This window comes from Pongo abelii, chromosome 20, assembly GCF_028885655.2.
Source record: "Pongo abelii isolate AG06213 chromosome 20, NHGRI_mPonAbe1-v2.0_pri, whole genome shotgun sequence".
Lineage (NCBI taxonomy): Eukaryota > Metazoa > Chordata > Mammalia > Primates > Hominidae > Pongo > Pongo abelii.
The window spans coordinates 20513360-20525473 of NC_072005.2; the positions used below are offsets into that span (position 1 = coordinate 20513360).

The window sequence follows — 12114 nt, forward strand, 5'->3', positions numbered from 1 at the left end:
GATTTCTGTTGGGGAAAACTGTGGCCCTTAGTAAAGACGGAGAACATGTAATGTTGAAGCTCCATCTATGTGTTCCATTAGCTCTATGCGGAACAGGATTAAGAAAATGCTTATTTAAATGGAATGACATTTATTACCCAGAAAGTTCTGAAAAGATTATTAGGAGATACCTACTCTCTAGGGTGCTAAATGAAGCCTACTTAAAATTACTACTAAAAATTACAGAACATAGGAGTTATCTATACTTTGAAGTTTGCATAAAACATGTTCCTTTGTGGTTAAATTCATATTGTACTTACTTTTTTTGAGAGGAATATGTTGGGGTGACCAGACTAAACACCAGGTCGTGGGGGTGACAAAGTCTGATGGACTGAAAGGATTGAGAAAAAGACAGTTAGAGAGAGAAAGGTGGGACACCAGGGGGCCATTGCGATCATGGAGGCTGTGAAGGCCCTGAGGTCTGGGAGCCTATGCTATTTATTGGTAATCCAACAGAGAAACAGGTGGTGAGAATGTGGAGGTTGAAAGGGCAGGCACATGATCTACAGCTGTGATGGTTTAGCATTTATAAGGAACCTGTTCTGCTACTTGAGATAATGGGAATAGGAGCCTAGGAGGGCTAGAAGCAAGGAACCAGCAAGTCTAGACACATTCCAGAGGACATTATGTCAGTCATGCAAGCCCTACCTCAGCTTTCTTCCCAAACCTCAGCTTTTTTCCCAACAGGAATATTTCAACAGTGATGCTGTGTTCTTCTGTGTGCATTAGCACATCATAAAATTTGTCCTAGTGCATTTAATGGTTAATGATTCACTTGGTGAAATAGCTCTGTAACAGATTTCTTTCACTATACAGTTAATTATTTTAAGTATCTTTGTGCAGCTGATATGTATAAACCACCACATTCAATCTGGCAGCTGTCCTTTTTTCTTATTTTTTTCTACATATTTTTCTGTGGAAATTGAAGGCTCTTATCTTTGTTTACAGGCCAGAAAAACTGAGAAAAACAAAGGTTCTTCCACTTAGTGGATGTTTGACAAAATATCCTTGGGCCAAAAACATTGACATTATTGGTGAGCTTGTTAGAAATTCAAAAAATCAGACTTTATTTCAGATCTTCTGAAAAAAAAAAAGAAAACCTGCATAACAAGGTCTTCAGCTTATTGTACGTATTAAAATTTGAGAGGTGCCTTCTAAGTCACCATGTCTTTTCTATCTGAAAAATTATTCACAACTCATTCCGTATGATCTAAATATAGCACTCAAAAATGTACATGTTTGTGTTCATGCCCTTAATTTTATAATTTATTATCTAGAAAAATATCATATATGAACTGATGTTGTGGATCTTCTGCTCCTCTTTGTCAGTTAGAGAATATATTAGAGAATATTTTTTGTTGAAAATTGTTTTATTGGATAATTTAGTCAGTCCTGTAAGTCAGAACCAATTCTCTTTACTCTCCAATTTCACCTTAACACAAATTACAAACTTCGCCCATGACCACTTGGTAAAAATGTGTCTGTGTGTTTTTCAGGGACCACTGGAATTTAGAGATGTGGCCATAGAATTCTCTCTGGAGGAGTGGCATTGCCTGGATACTGCACAGCGGAATTTATATAGGGATGTGATGTTAGAGAACTTCAGAAACCTGGTGTTCCTTGGTGAGGATAACTGAAATACATAATTCATAATATACCCTAAAGGTTGTTTTTATTTTTTTTGTGGAATGATTTTTAGTAATTTATTCTTTGTGTAAGAGAGTTTTAGATCCCCCTTTTCCCAAAAATCTTCAGAATTTCTTTATTTAGAAGTGAATTTCTTCAAGATGTTTCATCTTAAACTTTCCACTTTCCTGAGTTGAGCTATATTCTTCACTCTAAATTAGTGGTAATTCCAGAAATTTAGTGGAACAAAATGTTGTTACCCCCAGCTCAAAATCTAATTGCCACCACCAACTTTTGATTCAGTAGCACCAGGTAATAAAATTTAAAAAACCTACAAGTAGGACCGGGTGCAGTGGCTCACACCTGTAATCCCAGCACTTTGGGAGGCTGAGGTGGGCAGGTCATCTGAGGTCAGCAGTTTGAGACTAGCCTAACCAACATAAAGAAACTCTGTCTCTACTAAAAACACAAAATTAGCTTGGCATGGTGGCACATGCCTGTAATCCCAGCTACTCTGAAGGCTGAAGCAGGAGAATTGGTTGAACCCGGGAGGCAGAGGTTTCACTGAGCTGAGATTGCACCATTGCACACCAGCCTGGGTAACGAGCGAAACTCAAAAGAACAAACAAAAAACAAAACAAAACAAAAAAACCACACACACACAAAAGAAACCTACAATTTGAAAGTATTTTCTAAATATTTTGAAATTTTTTTTATAACTCAGTATTTTGGAATTTACTAGACTATTTTATCACATCTTCTCTGCTGAGCACATTACTAGCTTGTAATTGGAGAATATAAGCAAGATTGATGTTATTTATTTTTAATAAAACAGGTATTGTTGTCTCTAAGCCAGACCTGATCACCTGTCTGGAGCAAGGAAAAAAATCTTTGACTATGAAGAGACATGAGATGATTGCCAACCCCCCAGGTAGGTGCAAGTGAAAATGAATACAACAGATGACACAGATAAGGGGTCCCAAGGTCAAAGAGAAAGCCAGTCCTTAAAATGTGATTTAGGAAGCTGTGTTCCAAAGAAAATAGTTCCTGGGACGCTGTTTTTTTGTTTTTAATTTTGCTCCCACAAAGGGACATCTTCTATCTTATGTTTTAAATTCTCTAAGGATTCTACCTTTCTTTCAGTGAGCTTCCTTCAGCTTCACAGTGAGAGCCAAAGTCCTCTTCATGCCATATAAGAGACTGCACCATCTGGCTGCTTTTACATCATTTTGGGGACACAGAAATATCTGCATGACTTTGAGAAGCTAAACTGTTTTTAAAGTCTTTTTGCATCAGCCCTGAAATGTATGAGGGCAGTAGTATCAGTTTCATTTTTTTTGTTAATTTTTCTGCACAGTCCATTCTGTTTTTATTACTATACAGTCTTAAAATATCATTTGAAAGTATAAGTATGGTTTACTTCTGCTCTGTCCTTTTTGTCAAGATTTCTTTGGCTATTCAAAGTTTATTTTAGTTTCATGTTAAATTTAGAATTGTATTTTCTATTTTTGTGAAAAAGATACCACTACAATTTTGATAGGAAGTTCATTGAATCTATAGATCACTTTGGATAATATGGCACTTGAATAATATTTATTCTTTCAATCCATAGACATAAAATATTTTAAAATTTATTTGGAACTTCTCTAATTTTTTCATTGATTTTCTTTTTTTTTTTTTTTTTTGGGTAAAGGGTTTTTACCTCCATGGTTAATTTTTTTTCTCAGAAATTTATTCAAAGCAATAGTAAATAATATTTTTTCTTCTTTTGTAAGATAGTTTAAGTATATAAAACTGTACATATACTCGTATGTTAATTTTATGTTTTGCTAATTTACTGAGTGTATTTATTATTTTAGACAGGTTTTTACTCTGTTTATGGTTTTTAAAATATAAGATTGTATGATCTAGAAACAGCAACTTTTTACTTATTTTTCTTCAATTTCAATGGATTTTTTATTTATTTGAGTAATTCTTCTGCCACATACTTCTAGTGCTACATTAAAATAGAAGCATTGACAATGAGCACAATATAGTTTTGCATTGGTGTCTGAATTTGATGAAGCAAATACCTCTTCACATTTTCATAAATTGGTTTTAGAAAGTAAAGATCTTCTTTTGTTGGGCCCTTAGTGTGATGAGATGCCCTCTGAATTTGTAGTGAAGAGGGGTTGTAACTTGGTCACAAGGCTGCTGGGTCTGCACTAGGGTCCACCTTTAGTTGGCTTGTTACAGGGGCTTGGGTAGTTGTAATTCCCATTTTATTTTTGGACAGACTGCATATCCTTCAGGACTTTGCTCCATAGGGCAGACACTAGGGCATGTTTTTGCAGTCGGTTCTGCATATGGTGGGCCTTGTTTCAGGATGTGGATGAGTATGGCTCTGACTGAGTACCAGAGAGCATTTCCTCAGGTAACTGTGTGGGTTTCTATGTAGGCAGAACTGACCATAACTGTGGCTCAGGTAACTGATACTGAGTCATTGAACCGCTTCAGGGACCCCAGTAGAGGCCAAGGTCTTCATGCCTGCCTGCATAGCTATAATTGGGTGCCTTTCTCCAGGTCTCTGGAATGGCAGAACCTCAGCCAGGCTGTGGCTGGGAGGAGTTTGGGATGGTTATAGAGTAAGTGCTGAATTCTCAGTGGGACCAAGTTGGGTGAACCCAATCCTGGTCTGTAGCCAAGAACAGTAGTCCTTTAGTTTCCCACCTAAATGAGGGCCTGCCTTGTGAATAAAACAATTCTCAATCTTAAGCTTTAACAGCATTTCACAACTCCCTCCCTGGATCTCAAATCTCTCTTATAGGCACTTATTTTGGAATGGCATCTTGCTGCATAATGCAGGCTGGTCTTGAGATCCTGGCCTGAAGCAGTTCTGTAACCTTAATGTACCATGTAGCTGTCATCACAGGTGTGAACCATAATACCTTTTTCTCTCATAAAGGCATTTTTGTCAGGGATGGCTGACTTTTTTTTGCTGTAAGGGGCTATGAAAATAGGACAATTTAACTCTTTTCTTCTTACTGATGTCAGTCTCCATATACATTTTTAATTTCTATTTTCTATTTCAAATTTGTCTGTAATTTTAGTTTCAGATATTTAGGACAATATGCCAGAATTTGATGGTATACTTGAAGTAAATTACATAATTAATGGGCACCCAATATTTAACTAAATATGATAAATAAGTAAAATAGTTACTTATAAATTGAAGCTTTGCTGCAGGTAAAAAGGAATTGTAGGATTTTCACCTACTTTTTTCAGCCTATATCTAAATAATAATATAGATTATTTCCTAATATTTGTTTTACATATCAGAAGGTCTAACCCTATTCTGGAAAAAATATATATATATTTTTTATATATTTAACAATGTAAGGCTACTCTTTGCTTCTAAAGTTGGATTACAGCAGTTGCGTTTTGTGTAAGAATACCATATATTTAAAACATAAAAAACAAATCTAGTTTTTAAATGCTAATTTATTAACAGTTTCTCATTAGAATCTTCTATTTATAATTATACAGCATATTCTCTGAAATTTTCCTGCCACAGAGTGCATGCCAATGATTCAAAATACCTGTATATGATGATTACATAGTAACAGTTAAATATTGCAGTTACCTAGACAAATTTTTTAAAAAAATTTTTTGGAGAAGGAGTTACTCTCACCCAGGTTGGAGTGCAGTGGTGCAGTCTTGGCTCACTGCAACCTTCACCTCCTGGGTTCAAACAATTCTTGTGCCTCAGCCTCCCAAATAGCTGTTATTACAGGCATGTGCCACCATACCCGGCTAATTTATGTATTTTTAGTAGAGATGAGGATGGGTTTCACCACGTTGGCCAGGCTGGTCTTAAACTCCTGACCTCAGGTGATCCACTGGCCTCAGCCTCCCAAAGTGCTGAGATTTCAGGTGTGAGCCACTGTGCCTGGCCTGACTAATTTTTTTAAATGATACATTAATGTAGCATACCAGATTTTATGAGTAAACATTTATCTTCTTATTGTTTGTAGTTCTATATTAGTGTGTTTCTTCAGTGTAGGTTTCTCTCTTTTTTTTTTTTTTTTGAGATGGAGTCTCACCCTGTCACCCAGGTTAAAGTGCAGTGGCACAATCTCAGCACAATCTCTGCCTTCTGAGTTCATGCCATTCTTCTGCGTCAGCCTCCTGAGTAGCTGGGACTACAGGCATGCCACCATGACTGGCTAATTTTTGTATTGTTATTAGCAACAGTGTTTCACCATATTGGCCAGGCTGGTCTCGAACTCCTGACCTCATGATCTGCCCACTCAGCCTCCCAAAGTGCTGGCATTACAGTCTTGAGCCACCATGCTGGTGTCAGTGTAGGTTTCTTAACATCAGTTTATTGTGTCTATTGGTTTTACTTACGTAGTATAATGTTAGAGAATTTGCAAATCTTTTTATATGCTTTAAGTCAATTTTAGGTTTAGCTAAGAGATAAATTATGCATCTCTATCACAGTCAGATTACATATGTATGTGTGTTTATCTATAAATATTTAGACAATTTGCAATTGTTTGTACACTTTAAGTCCATTTGAGGTTTAACTAACAGATAAATTATGCATATCTATCACAATCAGATTACATAAGCATGTGTGTTTGTCTGTAAATATGACCCCAATTTTAGATATTTTTTCTTAGCTGAATTTCAATGGGAGTTTTATCTTGTCTAAATGAGTAGTCATGGAGATAGTCTTATTTTCACCGTGTGTTTAATGATTAATATATATTTTTCTTTTTGTGAGAGAAACACTTTTGTGATTTGAAGGTAATTTTCAGAAAGATGTATAATTCTGTTTTTTTTTTCAGTTTTTATTTAAAAGCATTGTTTTAAAAACACATAACATAAAATTTACCATCTTAAATTTATAGAAGTGTACATCAAAGGGTCAGGCATGGTTGTGGTGCTCATCTGTAATCCTGGGACTTTGGGAGGCCAAGACAGGAGGATTCCTGTAGCCCAAAGGTTTGAGACCAGCCTGGGCAACATATGGAGACCATTTCTGTAAGAAAAAATTAATAATAGCCAGGCATGCTGGTGTGCAGCTGTGGTCCCAGCTACATGGGAGATTGAAGGGGAGTCAAAATTGTGCCTCTACACTCCAGCTTGGGTGACAGAGTGAGACTCTGTCTCCAAAAAAAAAGCTGTTTATTTCAGGCATGTTAAGTTTATTCACATTGTTATGCAAAAGACTTCTAGAAAGTTTACATCTTGCAAAACTAAAACTCAATACCCATTAAGAAACAACTGCTCATTTTACCCTCTCTCCAGCCCTTGACAGACAAACCTTCCATTCTCTGATTTTATGATTTTGACTACTTAAGATATTTCATATAAGTGAAATCATACAGTATCCATAATTTTGTTACTGTATTAATTCAAGTGACATAATATTCTCAATGTTCATCTTAAAATGTGACAAGATTGTTCTTTTTAAGGTGGAATAATTTTCCATTGTATGTATATGTTACATTTTTTGATATGTTTATAAATCAGGAGACATCTGTATTGCTTCTGCCTTTTGGCTTTTGTGAATACATATACAATAAACATGGATTTTCATATATGTTTTCCAGGTCCTGTGTTGTTTTGCTTTTTTTTTTTTTTTTGAGATGGAGTCTTGCTCTGTTGCCCAGGCTGGAGTGCAGTGGTGTGATCTTGGCTAACTGCAACCCCTACCTCCTGGGTTCAAGCAATTCTCCTATTTCAGCCTCCCTAGTAGCTGGGATTACAGACACCCACTACCATGCCTAGCTAATTTTTTGAATTTTTGGTAGTGACGGGACCAGGCTGGTCTCAAACTCCTGACCTCAAGTGATCTGCCCCACTCAGCCTCCCTAGTTGCTAGATTTACAGGCTTGAACCACTGCACCTGGACTTTGTTACATATTTTGGATATAGATTTCTAAATGAGGAACATTTATAACTTTTTAAAATAATGGCTGTATCTTTGTTTTCCACCAACATTTAACATGGGTTTCATTTTCATTGCATCATCAACAGATTTGGTGTTTTCTAAAATATTCTATTTTAGAAATAGAATTGGTGGCCATTCTAATGGGTATGAGGTGATTTTGTTTGTCATTGTCTATTTCTAAATTAAGTTATTCACCTTTATTGTTTAGTTTTAAGGGCTGTTTATATATTTTGAATATTAACTTCTTTCACATGTAATTTGCAAATGTTTTCACCCATTTTCTAAAGGATGTTGTTACTCTTGAATTGTTTTTTAATATGCAGAAATTTTGATGTCTAGTATAGTTAAACTTTTATTTCATTTATTGCTCATGCATTTAATTTCTTATCTAGGAAAATGGTGCCATGACCACTGTGATGTCTTTTTCCTATATTTTTTTTGAAAGGATTTGTGAGTTATTTTATTTCTCAGTATTTTATTTAAATACTGAGATCTCCCTGTCTTAGCCTCCCAAAGTGCTGGGATTACAGGCATGAACCACTGTGCCTGGCCTCCTTTATTTTTGAGATAGGGTCTCACTCTGTCAACCAGGCTAACTTGCAAGGCTCAGTGCTACCCAAACCTCCCAAACTCAGGTGATGATCTCAGTTCAGCCTTTCAAGTAGCTGGGTTACAAGTATGTGCCATCACACCCTGCTAGCTTTTCTGTATTCTTTGTAGAGACAGAGTTTTGCCATGTTGCCCAGACTGGCCTTCAACTCCTGGGATCAAGTGATCAGCCTATCTTAGCCTTCAAAAGTACTAAGATTATATTTTATTTTATTAAGTAGTTTAATTTATATTTGAAATGATTGCTTAAAGAAAAATTATTACCAGTTATATAGTTACCGTGTTAGGTGTTTCTAATAGTTATGTTTTTCATTTCCTGTTTTATTTTCTTAATTTTGATTTAATTTTGTACTGGCATGCTTTGATTATTTTTTATTTTCTTTTGTATACTTTCTATAAATTTTATTTTGTAATCATCTTGAAATGTGGAGATTACATACATCTTAAAGTTAAAACAATATATTTTAATCTTGTAAGAACTTCAATTGAATACAAAAACTATGTCTCTACATTTTTGGCTTATAATTGATATTAAAATTATTTTATATGATTTATGCAGAGTTTTTTTTTTTTTTTTTTTTTTTTTTTTGAGATGGAGTCTCCCTCTATTACCCAGACTGGAGTACAGTGGCATGATCTCAGCTCACTGCAACATTTGCCTCCCAGGTCCAAGTGATTCTCCTTCCTCAGCCTCCTGTGTAGCTGGGATTACAGGCATGCACCACCATGCCCGGCTAATTTTTGTATTTTTAGTAGAGACAGTGTTTCACAATCTTGGCCAGGCTGGTCACAAGCTTCTGACCTCATGATTCACCCGCCTTAATGTCCCAAAGTGCTGGGATTACAGGCATGAGGCAATGTGCCCTGTTGATTTATTCAGATTCACATATTGTTTTTTATATTCTATAAAAAAGAACTTCAAAGGTTTCATGTACAATAATTTTTTTTTTTTTTTTTGAGACTGAGTCTCACTCTATTGCCCAGGATGAAGAGCAGTGGTGAATGGCAGTGGGCACCATTGCACCTGGCCTCTTTTTTTTATTTTTTATTTTTTTGAGATGGAGTCTTTCTCTGTCACCCAGGCTGGAGTGGCATGGCATGATTTTGGCAAACTGCAACCTCTGCCTCCTGGGTTCAAGCAATTCTCTTGCCTCAGCGTCCTGAGTAGCTGGGACTACAGGTGTGCTCCACCACACCTGGGTAATTTTTGCATTTTTAGTAGAGATGGGGTTTCACCATGTTATTCAGGCTTGTCTCAGCAATCAGGCAATCCACCTACCTCGGCCTCTCAAAGTGTTGGGATTACAGACATGAGCCAGCACGCATAACCTCTTGTAGTACATCTTGTAGGACTGCGCAAATGGTAATGAACACTGTTAACTTTTATTTTGGAAAGCCTTTATCTTCTTTTGGAAGTAAAATAATTTAAAATCGAGTATTGCTGGTTAGAAATGTTTTTTTGTTACATCAAAATTTGGGAAGTTCTCAACTTTTTTTTTTTTAAATCTTCAAGTACTTCTGTATTTCTTTTTCCCTATATTCTAAAATTTCTTTTATGAATACATTGATCTACTTGATGGTATCCAATAAGTTTTGCATTCCATGTTTTACTTATTTTTTTGCAATTTAATATTTTTGTGTTATATATTTTTGGGTATGTCACATCACATCAATTAATTGTGTTTTGATTTTTTAGTTTATAATTGTATATGACAATATTTAACTCTACCATTTAAAACAGTGTGGAGCAAAATTAAATATGAATAAGCCATATGTCTATTACCAATATAATTATTTCTATGTTTCTTTTCCTGTATAAATATTATCCCTGTAGTTTTGTGTCACTTGTGTATTTCTTGTGTAGGTTTGTTGTAACGGTTTTTTATGTATTTTCTTTTTTTTTTCTCATTGGAGAGGGAGTTTCACTCATGTTACCCAGGCTGGACTACAATGGCAGGATCTCAGCTCACTATAGAACCTCTGCCTCCTGGGTTCAAGCCATTCTCCTGCCTCAGCCTTCCAAGTAGCTGGGATTACAGTCGTGCACTACAACGCCTGCCTAATTTCATACTTTTAGTAGAGACAGGGTTTCACTATGTTGGTCAAGCTGGTCTTGAACTCTTGAACTCAGGTGTTCTGCCCACCTTGGCCTCCCAAAGTGCTGGGATACAGGCGTAAGCCACCGCACGCGGCTTCTAACAGTTTTTTTAATCCTGTCTAGGTGAGTAGTCATAAAAACTCTCCTAATTTTGCCGGGTGCAGTGGGTCACGACTGTAATCCCAGCACTTTGGGAAGCCGAGACGGGCGGATTACGAGGTCAGGAAATCGAGACCATCCTGGCTAACACGGTGAAACCTGTCTCTACTAAAAATACAGAAAATTAGCCGGGGTGTTGGCGGGCGCTTGTAGTCTCAGCTACCCGGGAGGGTGAGGCAGGAGAATGGAGTGAACCCGGGAGGTGGAGCTTGCAGTGAGCCGAGATCGCGCCACTGCACTCCAGCCTGGGAGACAGAGTGAGACCTGGTCTCAAAAACACTCCTAATTTCAACATCAATTTCCTTGTGAATCTATCTTATTTTTGTGTGTCAGAAACACTTTTGGATTTGAAGATAATTTCAAAACAATACTAACTCTGTCTCTTTTAGGTATTATTGTTTATTTTCACTTATGTGTTACGTGTCAAAAAATAACAAAATTTATAATAAAATATTTCTAGGCCGGGCGGGGTGGCTTACGCCTGTAATCCCATCACTTTCAGAGGCTGAGGCGGGCAGATCACAAGGTCAGAAGATAGAGACCATCCTGGCTACCATGGGGAAACATGGTCTCTACTATAATACAAAAAATTAGCCAGATGTGGTGGCACGCAGCTGTAATGCCAGCTACTGAGGAGGCTGAGGCAGGGGAGTTGGTTAAACCCGGGAGGTGGAGGTTGTGGTGAACTGATATTGTGCCACTGCAGTTTAGCCTGGGAGACAGAGTGAGAAGTATATATTTCTAAATATTCAGTTCGTTCATATTAATTATATTGAAATTCTTATGCAATATATCACTAGAATGTTTTTATCTTGCAAAGCTAAACCTCTATACACATTAAACAACTACCAATTCTGCCCATTTCGTGGCACTCTCCAAACACCACGTTGTTTTCTGTTTCTAAGAGCGTAACTGATTTATATATCTTACACAATATCTGTCTTTTTGTGGCTGGCTCATTTTGCATAATGTCATCAATATTTATCTTAATAATTGTTAGAATATGTGTTGTATCATTTCTATATATTTGTACATTTATTATTTGTATTATTGTTTTATACTCTAATTTCATTTTTGTCATAGAAAGTAATCTATTAATTTTCAGCTTTAAAAAATGTGTTAAGACTTTGTTTTTGGCCTAACAGGTGGTCCATAAAGAAGAAAATTGTATGAGCTATTGAGAAGGCTGTGTATCCTGATGTTGTTGAGGAGTGTTCTCTATACCTTCATTAGAAATTATTGTTTTTTACTGTCTTCTAGTCCCCTGTTCCCTTACTAATATTCTGTCTTGTTTTATTATTATAACAGAAAATGGGTTACTGAAATAGCCTATTATAATTATATTTCTGTCTATGTGTTTATTCCGTTTTCTTAGTATTTGCTTTATATATTTGAAACCCTAATTTGAGACACACACGCACTCAAATAAATACATGTATAAACAAATTTGTCATAGGCTCCCAGCGAATGAATCTACATATTGTTTAACATCTTTTTGAAGTTTTGACTTAAAGTACATTTTATAAAATGTGACAGTTTTTGACTTAAGATGTAGCTTGTGTAATACTATTGTGAACCCTTCTGCTCTCATTTGGTTAATATTTACATGAAATTTCTATTTCCATCTTGCCACTTTCAGTCT

At 36.1% G+C, this 12114-nt stretch overlaps 1 protein-coding gene and 1 pseudogene across 7 annotated transcripts in view; one reads left to right on the top strand and one right to left on the bottom strand.

The window, feature by feature from the left end:
• LOC100461389 (zinc finger protein 737-like) overlaps window positions 1-12114 on the bottom strand; it is a 197315-nt pseudogene that overhangs the window by 54879 nt on the left and 130322 nt on the right.
• The window catches only part of LOC129051905 (zinc finger protein 90-like), a 39866-nt gene that overhangs the window by 20017 nt on the left and 7735 nt on the right, over window positions 1-12114 (top strand). For 4 of the 7 annotated variants that reach the window (XR_010138575.1, XR_010138576.1, XM_054540025.2 and 1 more), the window contains exons 2-3: window positions 1536-1662; window positions 2501-2596. The exons of 1 other annotated variant lie outside the window; for it this stretch is intronic. Coding sequence is in view for 4 of the 6 variants with exons in the window: in XM_054540025.2 (XP_054396000.2) it covers window positions 1536-1662; window positions 2501-2596 (223 nt within the window). In the remaining 2 variants the exon portion in view is untranslated. Of the gene's footprint in view, window positions 1-1535; window positions 1663-2500; window positions 2597-2808; window positions 8702-12114 lie in introns of those variants that run through there. 2 more of the 7 variants (XM_054540029.2, XM_054540026.2) reach the window with 2 other exon arrangements.